The sequence below is a fragment of the Pelodiscus sinensis genome, chromosome 6 (genome assembly GCF_049634645.1).
Source record: "Pelodiscus sinensis isolate JC-2024 chromosome 6, ASM4963464v1, whole genome shotgun sequence".
Classification (NCBI taxonomy): Eukaryota; Metazoa; Chordata; order Testudines; family Trionychidae; genus Pelodiscus; species Pelodiscus sinensis.
The window spans coordinates 86268587-86287757 of NC_134716.1; the positions used below are offsets into that span (position 1 = coordinate 86268587).

The 19171-nt window shown below is 41.9% G+C and overlaps 1 protein-coding gene and 1 long non-coding RNA gene across 2 annotated transcripts in view; one reads left to right on the forward strand and one right to left on the reverse strand.

The window, feature by feature from the left end:
* LOC112545126 (uncharacterized) overlaps positions 1–19171 on the forward strand; it is a 108974-nt gene that overhangs the window by 49357 nt on the left and 40446 nt on the right. The window lies entirely within an intron of this gene.
* The window catches only part of AP3B1 (adaptor related protein complex 3 subunit beta 1), a 309804-nt gene continuing 307946 nt past the window's right edge, over positions 17314–19171 (reverse strand). Inside the window, exon 27 of the mRNA XM_006119130.4 lies at positions 17314–18022. Within this exon, the coding sequence (XP_006119192.1) occupies positions 17869–18022 (154 nt within the window). The 3' untranslated portion in view covers positions 17314–17868. The remainder of the gene's footprint in view (positions 18023–19171) is intronic.

Here is a 19171-nt window from a genome sequence, read left to right on the forward strand (position 1 = left end):
CTCCTCATCTTGGTGGTGGCTACTGGTGCTCAGCAGGGCCCAGCTCCCCCCTCTGCATGTTCCTCTTCCCCCACTCAGGGATGTCCTGCTTTTTGTACCTCAGCCAGTGACCATCCTAGGCCAGAAGTCCCAGCACTCACTCCAATTTCAGCCCTGTCTAGCAGGGGACTACTCCCTCTAGTTGGCTGCCTCTGCACCCTCTTGGGACTAGAGCAGCCCACCAGTCACTGCAGGAAACAGCCAGAGCATGCTCTCTTTTCCGCTCAGGGCCCCCCACCACTGACACTAGTATCACAGGAGGGACCAGAGAGCACGACAGCTCAGGACCTATTGGCAAGGCTCCAGCGACACCAGCTGAAGTTTGTCTCTCTCCTATTTGATGATAATTCATTGTCACCTTTTGGGCAAATCAGTTGGTAGTAGGAGCTGTAAGACAGGCCATGCTGAGTTTCCTTCCTTTACATTGGTTGAGATCACTCAGAATGCTACCAACCTCCGTTTCTTCAAACTTGTCTGAAGGGGCTGTATTATACTGCATCATACATCTACAGGAACTGGCCTACCTGATCAAGCCAACAGTCCATTTTTATTAGAAAGAATAAGATTGTACATAAAGGCTCAGTCAGTAGTGAGCCTGCTTGTGCTAAGCACTGGACAAACAGAAAAAGCACAGTGCCTACAACACACAGTGTATCAGTTAACTGAGCACAAAACACGAGTCAACTATCAAACAATAGGGGTGGTGGTGGGAGGCAGAAACCCCCACACCAATTTGTTTCACCCATCTGTTGAATTCAGTTTAACACCTAGACTAAGTTCTCTGAGGCAGGGAATGAGTTTATTCATCTGTACAGTGCTTAGCAGAATGATGGTCTGATCCTTGATTAGCATCTCTAAGTGCTACTCTAATGTAAATTATTATTAATCATTAATAATACAGCCCCATAGGCTGCTGTGTGCAAAATCAGATGGTCCTGAATTTGAGAAATTAAAAAAAAAAAGTATCGAGTGCTCAATGTTGCTGACAAGAAAAAGGACCCCATACGAGATAATTACAGTGTCCTGTGCCAGGTAAAAGTTTTGTCCTGTCCCCAGTAATCAGTAGTTGGTTTATACCCATTAGTATGAGGGTTTATAGTTTTTATATCTTTGTTTATATCCCACCAATGCAAACATGGATGGTTTTGTTATCCACATCACTAGGTAATACTTTTAAAATTATACTAAGCTCTTGATCTCTTCTGAATCGTGGCAAAAGAATACTACAGATTAGTTATGTGTTGTGTAAAAAAAAGAAATGACTGATCACATTTAAACATGTTGCTTTTCAGTTTTTATTGCAGGTCCCCTTGTTCCTGTGTGAGAAGTGGTAATTTGGTTATAATTACTTTCTCTGTAGTTCATTATTTTGCCTACCTGTATTAGGTCTCCTCTCTAAACATTTCCATGTTTTTCAATCTCTCCTTGTGGATTTTTCTTCATATTGCTGATTATTTTGTTGCTATTTCTGAACATGTCTATTTCTGTTAGATCTCCCTTGAAGATAGTTGATCAGTATTAAAAGAGTATTGCAGGAGAAGACATGCCATCAATATTCACAGTATTATTTTCTATCCCATTCTTTCCACATCCTAACATTGGTTTGCTTTCTGACTGCTGCTGCACTTTGAGTTGATTTACATTGAACTGTCCACAATGGTGCCAGCTCTTCCTCTGCACTCCCCATTCTTGGAGGCTATGTCTGTACTACAGTGTTTTTTTTTTTTTTTTCCAGAAAAATGGTTCTTCTTCCAAAAAAACTTCACTTGCGTTCACACTGCAATTGTGTTTTCGGGAAAAAAAATCGAAACAACAGAGGGGGTTTTCCGACATTGCTAAACCTCTTTCTACAAGAAAGAAGCCTTTTTCTGAAAGAGCTCTTTGGAAAAAGGCTGTGTGGACAGGGAAGAGGGAGTTCTTTCAAAACAAGAGGAAAGAGGAAAAAGCACAGGTGCCCTTGTGGCCACTCCGTCCATAGTAATCACAGCTTAAATGCGAGATAGCGTCCATTCAGTGTGGGTGCTATCTTTCCAAAAAGCAGATTGTTTTTTTGATGCGCGTTGGCAGTGTGGACTCTCTTTCAGAAGAAGTTTTTTCAGAAGATCTCTTCCAGAAAATCTTCTTCCAAAAAAAGCCTGCAGTTTAGATGTAGCCTGAGTGGTTACAAACCAAGCATTGTGTATAAGTAGTTCACTTTTTAAAAAGCAAATCAAAGAATAAACTAGGCCTTTTAATATGCATTAGCTCACATTTATCAACTATGAATGTCATCTAACATTGTGTGACCCTTTTGCCTAGTGTTCTCTAGTCTTAACTAAAGAATTTTTCCCATGTTAAAAATTATGCATTTATTCCTTCTGTAGCAGAGTTTCTAACCTATTACCATGCAGACACAGCCATACCACAGTTTTGCTGTTAGTGGAGTAGTTTAATTCCCTACCCCTTACAAGGTAATGAGACTACAGAAGCAGATCATAGTTACAAGACATTCTTTGCTGAGTTTACACAAGTCTCTCTCCAGAGTCTGAAATTCTCACATCCTCTCCTTGGCCTTGGTTACATCTAATTCTCTAGCATAACAAGGGTATTTCAAAAAACCCTTTGCTGACAGGCTCCCAGTTCAATCTGCCAGTTCAGAAGGGAGAGGGTTCAGTGATAAAGACCACAGAATTCCCCTCTCCCTTCTCTTTCACCTCCCACCTGTTCCATCTAAAGGTTCTTTACCCTTCTGTCTGTGTTCCTTTCTCCAAGCCTGTTTCACCAGCTTCTTCAGTCTCCCCTATTGTTTACTTTCCTCTCAAGTGCCTTTCTAGTCTCTTTACTTCATCCTATTCCCTGACAAGTGCTCTTAGCCAAAAGACCCACAACAAGTCTTGCCACCCTGCTGGTCTCCAGCACATTAAAGAAAGGGAGGTTACTAAATCCTTGTCTCTTTTCAGGTCGACAGTTCCTAAGCTATCTGGGAACTGCAGCTCCCAGAATGTCCTTGTTTGAGGAGGAAACCTAGAAGAGCAACACAGGATCTAGTCTCCCTTAAAAAGACAACACTCCCTTTGGCAGCTGTTTTCTATCTCTTAATTTATTGTGCATAACAATACTTTAGTTTTGAATCTCTTAACAGACTCTGAGCCATCTTCATCACAGAAGACTCAGTGACTCACATCTCAGAGATTTTAACTCCAGACTTCAAAGAGAAGCCTCAGAACTGTCATTCATGCTTAAATTTGACATTTTGCGTATGGGTCTTAACAAAGATGCTAATTATCTTACCCATTACAAAGATAGCTTCCCCAATTATCACCCCTATGTCATTACCTCACAGACACTAGCCTTCCCCCCTTACCCCTCCTGTTTTTAAACCTGATTCATCATTTTTATATGTGTTCACTTTTTTTTTGGTTGTATCACTTTGGTATATATGGTCGTGCCAATTTTCTTCCACATATTGATCTGAGGAAGTGGGTCTGGCCCACGAAAGCTCATCATCTAATAAACCATCTTGTTAGTCTTTAAAGTGCTGCATAGTCCTGTCTTTTATTTTCTCCAAGACAGTCATGATTTTATAGACCTCTATCATATCCCCCTTACGTCTCTTTTCCAGTCCCAGTCTTAATTTCTCCTCATACAAAAGCTGTTTCATACTGTTCATCATTTTTGTTGCCCCTTTCTGGACCTTTTCCAATTCCAATAAATCTTTTTGAGATTAGGTGACCACATCTGCACACAGTATTCAAGATGCAAGTGGTGCCATGGATTTACATAGTGGCAATAAGATATTTCTGTTTTATTATGTATTCCTTTCTTAATGATTCCCAACATTTGGTTTGGATGTTTTTGACTGCCAATGCACATTCAGAGGATTTGACTTCAAGTTAATGCACAATAACTTCAAGATCCCTCTCTTACGTGGTAACTGCTAACTTAGATCCCATCATTTATACAGATAAAGTTGGAATTATGTTTTCCAATATGCATTACTTTGCATTTATCAATATTAAATTTCATCTGCCATTTTGTTTCCCAGTCACCCAGTTTTGAGAGATTCTTTTGAAACTCTTTGCAGTCTGCTGTGGACTTAACTATCTTGAGCAATTTTGTATTATCTGAAAATTTTGCCACCCGATTATCCCTTTTTCCAGATCATTTAACAATATGTTAACTAGGACAGATCCCAGAAGAGAGACCTGGAAGATTCCACTGGTTATGCCTCTTCATTCTGAAAATTGAGGATTTATTCCTACCCTTTGTTTCCTATCTTTTAACCATTTGCCAACCCATGAGAGGATGTTCCCTCTTATCCCACGACAGCTTACTTTGCTTAAGAGCCTTTGGTGAGAGACCTTGTCAAAGATTTTCTAGAAATCTAAGTACATTATATCCACTAGATCCCTCTGGTGCACATTGTCTTGTTGAGCCCCTCAAAAGAATTCTAATAGGTTGGTAAGGCATGAGTTTACAAAACAGCATGTTGACATTTCCGCAACAAATTATGTGCATCTGTGTGTCTGACAATTCTGTTCTTTACTATAGTTTCAACCAGTTTGCCTGTTAATGAAGTTAGATATACCCGCCTCTAATTGTCAGGATCATTTCTAGAGCCCTTTTTAAAATTTGACATCACATTAGCTATCTTCCAGTCATTGGGTACAGAAGCTGATTTAAGTGATAGATTAAAAACCCCAATTAGTAATTGAGCAATTTCACATTTGATGTCTTCTAGTGCTCTTGGGTGAATGCCATCTGGTCCCGGTGACTTAATTTACTGGTTAGTTCATCAAGTTGTTCCCAAACCTCCTTTAATGACTTCTCACAGTGGGGCAGTTCCTCAGATTTGTTACCAAAAAGGAATGGCTCAGGTTTGGGAATCGCCCTCACATCTTCAGCCGTGAAGACTGAAGCAAAGTCTTTATTTAGTTTTTCTGCAATGCCTTATCATCTTTGAGAGCTCCTTTAGCATCTTGATCATCTAGTGGGCCCACCAGTTGCTTAGCAGGCTTCCTGCTTCTGAGGTACTTTACAAAAATTGCTATTACTTTTGAATTTTTGACTAGCTGTTCTTGAAACTCCTTTTTGGCCTTCCTAACTATATTTTTTACACATCATTAGCTAGAGTGACCCTTCTTTGGTTTATCTGAGATGAATTTCAGACGTCAAGAAAGAAACATGTTCTCTATGAAATATAACATATGGCAGGGCAGCCACAAGGGCCTGCAGCTCACACCCCTCCAGGTCAACAAAATGGTTAAGAGAAAGGCAACCTTCATAGAATGGTGTGACCTTGAGCACATGACCAATGATTCAAAAGGTGGAATGGTACGTGTTGAAAGTATGAGACTGAGATCTCCACTGTGGTATTGGCTTCACTGCTAGTGGGAAGGTTCTAAATGGCACCTTTTTAGGAACCTGGTAGTTATCTGGTGAATAAACATAGAAGAACTGTCTACCAGACAATGGAATGTACTGATTGCTTCTAGGTGGACCTGCAGAGAGCTAAGAAGGGCAAGTCCTCAATGGCACTCTGAATCTCCCTGAGGAACCTTGAAGAATCAAGCTATGACACCACAGCGAGATGTGGTTGCTACATAACATCTGGAGTGAGTAATGGCTGCATACACTGCAGCTTGCAATGAGGTTTTAGCCACAAATATAATTTCCCCAAAATGGCTTGGAATTGGGCTCTGTCCTTTGGGGGAGTTTATTTTTGAGCTCCAGAAATTTTGAGTAGTTCATAAAATCATATATTTCACTAACAGTCTAGCGAGTTTGGGGTGAGGTGAATGAACAAGAATTCTGTCCTTTTTACAGGCATAACGTGACATCTCGTCCCATTTAGGCATATGGATATAGGCTGCCAGTGTATGCCTTTCTACTCTAGCTGGTTCCATAATGGCCTCATCCACCAGGACAGCTGATTGGATCTGGTGGGCTGCAGGTGGGCTGCAGGGTATCTAAGAGCTTGTGATGCATATGTTGAACTTCTAATGGAATCTGAAATTCTGCTACCACTCCATGTAATGGTTCTTAATACTGCCTATAGTTGCCAGGTGAGGATGTGGAAGATGGGGCAAATGCCTCATTGGGTAAGGAAGATGATATGCCTGGATCAAACTTATCTTCCTCCTCCACATATTCCTGTGGAGCTGTCTGCTGCTGTTGAGGAGAAGAGGGATGATTTGACTCTCTGATGTAGTGCATAAGTCTGAGGTATCATGAATAAGAAAACCATGGATTCCATCAGGGCTAGTATGAAAGATCAAAGGTTGTTTGGGGATGATGACCCATTGAGTACCAGCATAAATGTGTGGGTGGAAGGGTGGTCCAAGAAACTCTTGAAACCTTCACTAAACTAAGCTCCTTGGGTTGAGGAGGTGATGGTTCTTCCTGGACATCAGAGTCAGTCAACAGGAAGGCTGGATCTGGATCCATTGGCAGATGCCAGTGAGAAGAAGCACTCACTTGTGGACAGACCAGGGGGATAAGTTCTTCTCCCTGAGGTGCTATCTTCTTCAAGCATCAAAACGTCTTAAAATGAGAAATACCCTCTGTGGTAGTACGTGTCTCCTTTTGCTTGGAGGTACAAGGGGTCTTTTGTTCTGCTGACGTTTGGTGAATTCTTACAGGATTGATCTGGTTCTGTTGGAGAGTGGATCTTCCATCTGGGGCTCTTAGTTATGGGTGGTCCTTTGGCTTGCTAGAGGTCATGGTCAACACCAGTGTCAGCATCATTTGAGCTTTGCTCCTGCATGCTCTCCTTTCATGCTTTGGAGGCTTAGGCTTTGTCTATACCATCGAATGTAAGTGCTGCCGCAGCAGTGTGATCATGGCACCAATGCTGGGAGAGCTAGGTAAACCGCCTCCATGAAGGCAGTAGCCAACAGAGCTGGAAGCCTGGCTTCCAGTGCTGGGAGCCTGTTTAAACTGGTGTATTACAGTGCTATAATATGCTGTGCTTGGTGTGTGTGCAAGTTTTTTCACACCCTTGAGCGAGAAAGTTCCAGTGCAGTAAAGTGGCAGCATAGTTAGCCCTTAGGCAGAAGTCAGTCCTTGGGACCTGTGTGCAGACTCACCTGATTGGATGGCTTTGAAGGATTCCCTTCTCCTGGAAGTAGGATTATAAACTGTTATCTTTATGGGAATGCTCTTTACTCTCATGAGAAGTCTAAGACAGCAGGTTTTTTAGGTTTATCTGATCTGTCCCTTGCTCCAAAGCGTATTTCTGAAGGTGCACTGCTCAAGGATCTATGTAATTAGTCATCATTCTGCTTAGAGAAGAGCAATGACTCCGCAAAGGATAGGTCCTTTATGGTCTGTTGGACTGGAGTAATGAAACATCAGGCAAGAACTGCTCAAGGATGTGACTAGGATCTCATGGCTCTTTCAGGTTAAGAACAATTTAGACAAGCTAGACATACACAAATCCCTGGATCTGGATTTAATACATCCGAGGATACTGAGGGAGGTGGCAAATGTTATTGCAGAGCCTTTGGCCATTATCTTTGAAAATTCATGGAGATAGGGAGTGGTGCCAGATGATTGGAAAAAGACAAATGTAGTCTCTAAGAAAGGGAAGAAGGACAATCCAGAGAATTTACTTCAGCCTTACCTCAGTCCTCAGAAAAATCATGGAGGGGATCCCCCCAGAATCCATTTTGAAGCACTTGGAAGAGGGAAAAGCGATCAGGAATAGTCAGCATGGATTCATCAAGCACAAGTCATGCCTGACCAATCTGATTAGCTTCTGTGATGAGGTAACTTGCTCTGTGGACATGGGATAGTCAGTGGATGTGACATACCTCGACTTTAGCAAAGCTTTTGATACTGTCTCCCACAATATTCTTACCAACAAATTAAGGAAGTATGGATTGGATAAATGGTCTTTAAGATAGATAGAAAGTTGGCTAGATTGTTGGGCCCAACAGGTAGTGATCAACACCTTGATGTCTGGTTGGCAGTCAGTTTCAAGCGGCATGCCCCAAGGATTCGTTCTAGGGCCGGTTTTGTTCAACATTTTTATTAATGACCTAGATGAGGTGATGGATTGCACCCATAGCAAGTCTGCAGATGACACTAAGCTGGGGGAGCGGTATATACGCTCGAAGATAGGGAGAGGGTCCAGAGTGATCTAGACAAATTCGAGGAGTGGGCCAAAAATTTGATCAGGTTCAACAAGGACAAGTGTAGAATCCTATACTTGGGAAGGAAGAATCTCAAGCATTATTACAGACTGGAGACCAACTGGCTAAGTAGCAGTTCAGCAGAAAAGGACCTGGGGATTACAGTGGATGAGAAGCTGGATGAGAGTCAACAGTGTGTCCTTGTAGCCAAGAAGGCTAATGGTACACTAGGGTGTATTAGGAGGCACATTGCCAGCAGATCTAGAGAAACTGTTGTTCCCTTTTATAAGGCACTGATGAGGCCACATCTGAAGTATTTCATCCAGTTCTACCCCCTGACCCTAGTATAGAAAAGATGTGGATGCATTGGAGAGGTTCCAACAGAGGGCAACCAAATGATTAGGGGGCTGGAGCACATGACCTATGAGGCGAGACTGAGGGATTTGGGTTTGTTTAGTCTGCAGAAGAGAAGAGTGAGGGGAGATTTGATAGCAGCCTTCCAAAGGGAGGTTCTAAACAGGATGGAGAAAGGCTGTTCACAGTAGTGACGGGTGGCAGAACGAGGAGCAATGCCCTTAAGTTACAGTGGGGGATCTAGGTTGGATATTAGGAAAAACTATTTCACTAGGAGGGTGGTGAAGCACTGGAATGGGTTAACTAGGGAGGTGGTGGAATCTCCATCCCTAGAGGTTTTTAAGTCTCAGCTTGACAAAGCCCTGGCTGGGATGATTTAGTTGGGATTGGTCCCGCTTTGGGCAGGGGGCTGGACTCGATGACCACCTAAGGTCTCTTCCAGCCCTAGGATTCTATGATTCTTTCCAAGAGGTGCTTTCTTATTCAGAGCTCTCATCCCTGTCGGCTCTGGGGTGGCAAGGAGTGACAGATACTGCACTTGGTGGAGAAATGTGATTCCCCAAGACAATAAAGGCAGCTCTGGTAGTTGTCATTGACAAAGAGGAGAGGCACAAGAGACTCTTAAATCCTGCAATTCTGAGCACAGCCCTATTCCTGAAAGAGGAAGTGGAGAGGGTTCCCAGGAAGGGAAAAACTAAGCGATATTAACACTTAGAAACACTAACACCATGTACAATAATATTTACAGAGATGAAGACGATGGAAGGATAACTCCAGACAGAGGATTCCAACTTAGGCCATGTGCAGTAAGAAGGAACTGGAGAGGTGATCAGTCCATACCTACCCTTATATCCTCCATGCTGACCACCAGAAGATCCAGGGTGCAGGTGTTGCTGTCTGGATTATTCTATGTCTGCTTATATTACTAGGTTCTTTACTTGCACAATTTTCTGGTCTCAGATGGAATACACATGGGACCAGCACTCAAAGAAGAACCTGTACACGCAGCACAAGTCATTTATTAACTAGTTGAATATGTGGTGCAGTCTTTGAAAGAAGATAATCTAAACTAGTTCAGACTTAAAATCTACCGGTGAGGCCAGTGTTTCTTCTTTCAAAAAGATGCGGTATCTAAAGGCGGAGGATTCTTTCATCTCCTGAACTTGAGGATGAGTATTAGGAAACTGGGTGGATGCACACCAAATCTCTGAAGTTTGGGCTGCTTGCACTTTTCTACACATCAATAATTAGTGCCGATTGGCATGCTTTTGGTGTACCTGATCAGAACCTTGGGGCCACTTTGAATAATCAGAAAAAATTAAAAAGGGAAGCATACCTGAAAATTAGGTTGCTGAAACTATGTATCCTTGGGCATAATAAATAATTGAGGTTAATACAACTGCAGTTAAATTCATTGTTCACCTTTTTCTCTCCTCCCAGGATTATGGTAATAGAGTTTGAATTGCACTTTTTCATTCAGTTTCCAGTATCCAAATTGATCAATGAATATGCTCTGCCAGGTTCAGTTTTGTCTCCTTCATATTTTTAAACAAACTACCCGATTGATGCACCAGGCATAATAAAGTAAAAACTAAACTCTCTCAGTTCTTTTTCTTAGCAGCCTTATCCAGTTTCTAACCCTAACACTTTGGCTGTGCATCACTGGTAACCTGTTAAAAATGATTGCACATTTGACTGAATCTTAGAACAGCAGACGGTGTTACATATATGCTCTGTAACACACACAGCTGAAAGAGTGACTAAGTCATTTCCTTGCTGTTAAATTAATACAGTTTTGTACCTTTTTAGCAATCGGGCCAAAAAAATTAAACTTTCACTGACTAGTGCTCATTTGCTTCAAATCTAATAACCTGTAGTTTCCCCCCACAAATTACGAGAAATATGGAAGAAAATAACCAAAAATATTTTGGAAAGCAGCAGATTTCATACAAGCTGTCTTTAATATGATAAAATATATGTTTTATATACAAGACTTATTTTACAATATGGATGAAATGTCTGAAAAGATTTCTATTTCAACACAAAAAAGTATTTAAAGCTGTGAACAGTTCTACACAAAGCATCTTCTCCCAAGCTACCAATTGGGATAGTTGAATTGGGAAAAAAAAGTCATCTGGATTTACAATATGTGTATCAAATTTCAACCAGATATTGATCTGGAAAAAAAATCCAAGTTACAAAGCCCAGAAAAGTAGGGTTAATAATAGAAATGCCAAAGATCTTTAATTATAGTGGTGCTTCTGAATGACACTATTATGAGTGTATACAGTCCTCTAGAGTGAGGTATAATCTATTTGAGTTATATAGCAATAATACCCTTTCCCTTGATTTATACTGTATTCCCTTAGCAGCACAATGAACCATTCCTATTTTCTCTGTTCACTGCAATTGCTATTTGCCTGAAACTTTCAAAGGTCCTCCCAATTTGCGTTCTCTCTCTCTCTCTCTCTCTGAATTCTCCATCTTTAACATAGTGCAGGGCTACTCAACACGCAGAACAGGAACTACTCATGGCACTGCTCCCAGAAGCTTAAAGGACATCCTGAACTCCCTATGAATAAACCTCTTCCTTAGGGATTTGCCATGGAGTTATCCAAGCCATCAGATGACTAGTTACAGCCTGAGGTGAAGAAGTCTATCATGGCTCCTGAGAGACTAGGGTTATTGACACAGGTCTAGAAAAAGTCTGACATCCTTTTGTTTTTTTAATTTTCCCCTCTGTAATGGAGGAATTTCCTCTGTGGCTCCCAAGTGGAGAAGAGACTGAAACTTCCCAAAGGAGAACTTACTTTTGAGACCAAGTACTTAGTGGGATAGATGGATGGCAAACAGGAGAGGCTATCATTCTGGAGGCTGGCATAGTGTCCTTGACTGATGTTTCAAAATATTTATTCCTAGGCTGTCTAGATGAACGAGGAGCTGTTGTAGCAGAAGGGAGTGAACTTCTCCTATAATTGCGGCTCTTTTTTCTTGCAAGGTCTTAGTGGCCAGGTATGAAAACAGGAGAGCACTGTGGCTGCTGAAAATTAAAGTGCTTTTTCCCTGGGGCAGAGTTATTTGTGCTTAAAGATTTGAGTATCACCCTGGAATCATTAAGACAATGCAATTAGTTATCATTCTGCTCAGAGAAGAGCAATGACTCCTCATAGGATAGGTCCTTTATGGTCTGTTGGACTGAAGTAATGAACATCCTAGTGCATTGTAATGGCTGATGGCACAGTCCTAGAACTGCAACATCCAAACTTTCCTGATATGTGATTCTATTCACTAATTTATCCTCATCCACCAAACCAAGAAATGCTTGTGTCTTAACCTCTGGTATATTCTCTCTAAATTTTGATTTACTGTCCCAGAGATTAAAAAGTTGGAGTACCCCAGCAAAGCCTGCTGATTAGTGATTCTGAGCTGCAGGCCAGCCATAAAATAAAGCTTTCTGCCACACAAGTCACATTTTTTTTGTGTTCTTTGATTTAGAGGTAGAAGCCTGCTGGCCTTGGCAGTCTGTTGTTGGCAGCTGAGATCACCAAGGACCTCAGCGGGAGATGAGCATAGAAATGACTGAACCCCTGATAGTTCTGTGCAATATCTATGCTCAGCTCTCTTTGATGTAGAAGGAAGCCAGAGTCTGCCACAGAACCTTGGTGAGCTCTAGGAAAAGGTCATTATGTGCAAGTGTATCTGAGAAGGTTCTATTATAGCTATAATGTCAATAAGCCTATGGGACAGCTTGTGAATCTCCTCCACTTGGATGTCCGTGGTGGCTACCACTCTCTTTAAAATGTACTGATGGGCTTTATAATCATAAGGTGGGGGTGAAGAATATTCTAAAATCACTGCTTCATGTGATGATGAAGAGGACAAAGCCAAAACTGGCTGAGGTGGAGCCTTCTCTGGCACTTTCATAGGGAGATCCACTGGAGTGTTATCCTTCTGTCTGTATCAAGGACCATAGGCCTTGAACCACAGGGCTCTTTAGACACTAGTAAGTTCCAGCCTGCCACCCAACAAGCTGCTAAGAGTTGCCAGAATAGAAGTTGAGCTGTGACAAATGACTCCAGACCTGGAATCTGACTGGCAGAATGCTGGGAGTCTCAACAGGCCCACAGTATCTACATAAATTCAGAACAAGAACAGGTGGTCCATGCTACTGGAATCTCCCTGGCTTCCAATTGTTTCCCTTGAAATACCTGTTCTTGCTACAGATTACCTGGTAATTTTACTTTGGCTACCATCTGCCTCTTTGTTTTGCTCTTTGGCTTGCTTTCAATGACCTATGACCTCCTGGAATATTACCTGGCCTGCTTCCTGACTCCTGCTCCAACCACTAGGTCAAATCACTCATGCCCCAGTCATGACAGTTTCATGGACCATTTAGGCCACAGGAATGAGCTCAGTGCCAGCAGAATGGACCTGGCCGACCCTTTGGAAGCACTGGACATGGTTAAGTGGGCTACTCACCTTCTGGAAGACAACTAAGCCCTGCAGGACCATGTCATCCAGCTGACCTTGGAGAACTAGATATTGTAGGAGCAAGTTACGCAGTTGTGTGCTGAAAATGTTGTTCTCCAGACATGGATTGCAGTCTTGTTTTCCAATTCAGCTGAAGGAATGGTTTGAAGTTAATCACCAGCAATTCAAGGGTTTTCTAAAATAGTGCCACCTCCTGTTCACGATAAAGCATCAATCCTATACTAATGATGATGCAAAAATGAGTCTGCTCATCAGCCTGCTGTCTGGGGATGCATTAGATGGGCCTCCCCTTTCTTTGAATGCAACAGCCCCATATTGTTGAACTGGGCGGTCCTTCTCCAAGTCATGTTGGTATTATCTGATGACCTGCACCAAACTGAAAGGTGGAGGCTGAACTAAGGAAACCCCAACAAGAGTAGTACACCATTACGTCCTATGCCTCACAATTCTGCCTCCTCACAGAGGATGCAAACTGGAACAAGGCAGCACAGAGGTACTAGTTTCAGTGGGGCCTGCAAGAAGAAATTAAAGATTAATTCCTCTGGTTAGAGACACCTGCAAATCTGGATTCTCTCGTGGATCTCACCATCCATATAGGCAATCAGTTAAAAGGAATGACAGGAGGAAAAAGGGGGGACTGGCAATGCCCCAATCCAGGTACTTTGACTTTCCCCACTGCCTCTGAGTCAGTGCAGGTGGATATAGACTGTTCATGGCTCCTTCTGACAAACAGCTACAGCTGAGATACTGCAGATTTTCCTACAATGCACGGCCATGCCAGACCTTTTAGAGATTACTGACTATTCCCCCTTGCCTCCTGGTACAATAATGGAGGAAACAACATTAGACACTGTAATTCAGTGGTATCAAGAAATGTTTACCATTTGGTATGATCAATTTTCCACATTTCCCCCAATCCTCCGTATCTCCTACCTGGCTCATTTGGAGGCAACCTGCTCATTTGGTGGCAAGCATAGGAAATCTGTTAACCAGCAGAGTTTTGTTGGATGTATTGTTGGGAATCGGTAGACCCTGTCCCCACATCAGAACCTCATGAGTTTCATGTTAGGGTGACTATTCAGGCAGAACCTACTGCTGAAGCTACCTCAGCACTTTCCTCAAAATACCAAGACGATGCTGATGTTTTTGAAAAGAAGAATGCAGAAACCCTACCTTCACACCGGGACTATGGATGTCCAATAGAGCTATAGCCAAGAACCAATACACCATTTGAATGAATGTATGCCATGTCAAAACCTGCACTGATGGCACTTCAAGAATATCTCCAGGAGATCTTGGCCTACCTACGGGTTTACCTGCAATCGACCTCGCTGGCTGGCACACTTGCCCTGTTTTTCAAGAAGGAAGATGGCAGCCTCCAACTCCGTGTGGACTACTACTCATTAAATCAGATAATTATCAGGACTCATTACCCACTACCTCTGATTCCCAAGTTGCAGAAACTGATGTCTCCAGTGCAGCAATTGGGATTGTCCTCTCTCTGCAACTTACAGTCTCAAAACAAGAGTGCCTACTATTCAAGTAAGCTCACTCCACAGAGCTCAGCTATGAAATATTTGACAAGGAACTCATAATAAAAACTGCTTTTGCAGAATGGCATCATCACCTGGAAGCAGCTCAGTATTCACTAACCATAAAAACCTGGAATAGCTACATAGGGTGAAAAGCTTAAACCAACAGCATGCGTCTTTGGTGGCTCATATTCAGCTTACAATTTAATTGCATCACATACCATCCCAGAACAAAAAAAAGGCAAGGTGTGGACAGCCCTTTCCTGAAGATACAGAACCAACCTACAAGGCCCCAGCCAAGAACCTTTTCCCTCATTCCTGTGAGGTTTTCAGTGCAGCATATCACAAGGATATACTCAGATTGATATGCTCTGCCTCTGGCTCAGAAATTCTGCCTAATAAACAAAATTATCAACAGGCAACACATGCCTTCTGGGAAGGAACCATATCTGTGTGGAAATGTCCACAATTTCCCCCTAGCAGGACACTTGGGATACTTCAAGACCCAAAGACTAATAGCTCTCTTCTTTTGGTGGCCCTGGATGCCCCTAAAACTACAGCGGTTCACTGTCTCCTGTGTGCCTGTGCCCTACTAAGATCCTATGCTACAAGGCCCTGTGATCTCTTCCAACTTGACAATGGCCTGCCATTGCCATAGATTTTACTGTAGAATTACCAGAGTACAACAAATTTATATAATCATTGTGTCATTACTGGAACACTTTATTAAAATGGTCCACTTCATCTCTTGCACAAGCCTCACCCCTGCAGACGAGACATGGATTAGACAAGTAGTCTACCTCCACAGCCTTCCAGAATGCATCACCTCCGTTAGGGATCTCATATCATGGCCTGATTCTGGTGCAAGGCTCTATGCCTGATGGGAGTCTGCACATGTCTTTACTCTGCTTACCACCCACGTACCAACAGCCAGGCTGAAAGGACCAACCAGATTCTTCATCAATGTCTGTAATGCTACTACCACCAACACCAGGAGGATTGGTCCTCAGTTCTCCCTTATGAGGGTTTGACTACTACAATGCAGACCATACCTCTTCCCTCCCCCAATTATTCCAAATTCCACCTATAATTACCCATGTCCTTTTCTAACCTAGCTGCCTCAGACCTGGCGCAGCAGATTTGGTAGGTGCATGAAGAAGTGACCAAGTATATGGAAAAGGCAAGAGCAGAATATAAGCAGTATGTGGATAAGCACTGTCAACAATACCCCACTTGCACAGTAGGGCAAAAGCTGTGGCTCTCCACAGAGCTCTTCCACACAGACCAACCTGTTCAGAAGCTGAACTATCAGTTTCTGGGTACTTTTAAATTCCTGTGACAGGTTTCCAGCCACTTTTCAACTCCAACTACCCCACTTTCAGAAGATTTACCTGGTGTTTCACGTATCACTATTGAAACACTACACAGAACAGCCTTTTGCACACAGAAATGATGGCACTAGAGAATTCATTGCTTGCTTTTCCCTAGATAACAATGTATTTTCATGCACTCAGATAACTAAAGACGCAGATGGTACTAAATGCTGTAATGCTGAAGCCAGCAATGCAGGTTGTTGATGCTGAGTGACAAGACCCCTGCACAGTCAACAGGACCAGTACCAAGATGCATAATAAGTTTCTTGCTATTACATTAAGTCTCTGGAGTCAACATCACCAAGATCGCCTTCCGTTGACGGGTTGATTTTGACAGCATCATTGAGATTTAAGGTTCAGCAGCTAGTTTTGACCTAGCCTGAGTAGAAGACTGTTTTAATGAGTGCCTCAGCTTCAAGGACATTCAACTACCTTTGCCTGCATGGCTGCTGGATTTTGATATCAGGGATCTCTCTCCCCTAGACATTTCCTTGGAAGCCTGACAAGTCTGTCAGTACTGTGGAGTCAACATAGCCAAAGCACTATGGGTACCAAAGGTTGAAGTGCTTGGTACCCATTCATAGTGGAAAGGCTCAAAGGGTGGCAGAGATGCTTTCAAATCAGACAGTGATCCCTGACATATGATTCCCCGAAACACTTCGGCTACATCTAGATTAGTATGATTTTCCGGAAATGCTTTTAACGGAAAAGTTTTCCATTAAAAGCATTTTCTTAAAAGAGCATCTAGATTGGCATGGACACTTTTCTGCAAAAGCAAATTTTGCGGAAAAGCGTCCGTGCCAGTCTAGACGCGCTTTTCCGCAAAAAAGCCCTGATCGCCATTTTCGCTATCGGGGCTTTTTTGCAGAAAACAAAGCTGAGCTGTCTACACTGGCCCTTTTGCGCAAAAGGACTTTTGCCCGAACGGGAGCAGCATAGTATTTCCGCAAAAATCACTGATTTTTTACAGTAGGAAGTCACTACAGTGCAGAATTGATTGCTGACCCTCTGTATATTGTGGAAATATTCTTTGCAGTGGATCCAGATAAACTGCTGCTAGAAGCCATGTTAGGGATGAGCTGATTTAAGACCACTGGTCCACAATGATACAAACCTAGTATGTTATGTACCAAGAACACAAAGGTGCTGAGACATTATATTCCTGATCATAGGTAGAAGTCTGGTGGGCATGGTGGGCTGAGGGCTGCACAGCAGTCTACCTTGCTGATTAAGGAGACGAATTTCTCCCTTCCCAATCCCATCCCAATCTCCCTGCCCAATTATCTGTCCCCCCACCCCAAAAGGTCAGGCTTTAAGCAACCTCACACGGTATTTACTTCAAAATGGGTAGGATTTATGTATCACTAATAATATAGAGTCAATTCCCTACGAAAACAAAAGCAAAGAGAGTCCATTCATAACATTATTTTACTGGAATCTTAACATTTGGAAATATTTGACAATTTGGCAGTAGCTGAAAATTACTAACAACAAATATGCAAGCTTAGACAATAATGTACTCTAATAAGTCTATTGCCCTTTTGCACATCTCATACAACAAATCCATCCTGTAATTTGTACCTTATATTCTGTTGGAGTCTCTCTTTTCTAGCTGATTTTCTCCAAATTTTATGATCAAATAGCTGTTTTATAGCAGGAAAAAGTTGAGGAGAGGAGGAGGAAAGAGAGAGGAAGTACCAGGATAGAACAACTGGGAAATACTTTAAAGAGTATAGATAAATGACAGTAAAATACATGTTCTTTGGTTAACAAGCAGAAAAGAAAAAAAACCTTGCATACATGACAGATACACACTAGCATTCTAAAGCAGAAGACAAGAATGTCAAGAGTGTATTCTTCCCCCACTGCCAGATGGAAGGGCTATTATTATAAATGAAAGGCAGCAGTAGTGGATGCCAGGCACTTTTGTTGTGTGCCAGATTCTGAAGTCCAGATGTAAGCAGGTTACCCCTGGGACAGGACAGGCTTCAGCTCCCGCAGTAGAATAGAACCAATCACCATTTTCTCAGTGTTTATGATGAGCTGTGCTGTAGAGCCTTCCTTCAGCTCCACTGTAACTAGCATCAATGACCCACTGTGTACAGTTTTAGCTGCAAACCTGGAGGAAGGAAAAAAAATCATGAATGCATTCATATAAACCCAAAATCTGGTAGTGTTAAATGAGTTTAAATTTCAAACTTTTTAAATGTAATTCAGTACAGGGAGACAACTGGAAATTCCCCTACACATTCCTCAAAAAAAGGAATTGTTCACTGCTGCGCAAACAGCTTTATTTGAATTTGTATTATTTAATAAGGACACAAAGATTCTTTAATGCAAGATTCTTTGTTTAGTATTATGGACAAGAAAGTCCCTTTAAAGGAAAATTATTTTTTAGACTCTAGTTTTGTGTATTAACACACTGTACCTTCAATGGAAAGAAAGTATTCCACTGTGCACCAATAATTTAAAACCCCCAATCATGCTCATAGTTAAAGAATAATTGTCAGTATTTTATACCAAAATAATTAAATCTAATCATAAAAATGATACTGATGATGTTATGCATTTTCTAACTGGTTAAAATGCAGCTTTTTGAAAATGTTTAATCAGCATATCAAGTGATGAATTAACTTAAATCACTCAAACTTAATATCCTATATGATATGAAATAATGTTATATAACAAACAAATCTTTCTGAAACATCAGCTCTTTCTCCCTTAATTTATCTCCAGAACATCTGACACACTTTTCTATTGACTAAATACTGTTTAAAAAAAAAAAGGAGATCTAATGCTCCATTATTAAATTCCAAGACATGAAGAACACACTAATTACATGGAATTAAAAGCAAAACTGGCCTTTTAAACACTGCAATTGACTGAAAAGCCATTTTAGGCACAATGAACTTCTGTCAATCCTGTTAATTTATTCTGCATGCACAGCCAGGCCCCAGAGACAGGAAGGATGAGGATGGCAACAGCCTAGTTTTCCATTTCCCACAAGTCGCGCACCACACTGTGTGTGCATGTGTGTTAGTTGAGAACAACAAAGTTGCTGCACATGTGCTTTTGAAAACACTAACAAGTGTAGAGCAGGTCTGTGACCTACTGTGACCCCACTTTGCAGGGCCAATCCCCTTTCCCCTTTCTGAATGACACGTGTCTGAATCAGAGCCATCTGCCTCAATTTGCGCAACATCTTCAGCCACAATAGGACCCAGTTAGCCCTGACAACAGCTCACAATACATAAAAATAAAACTGCTG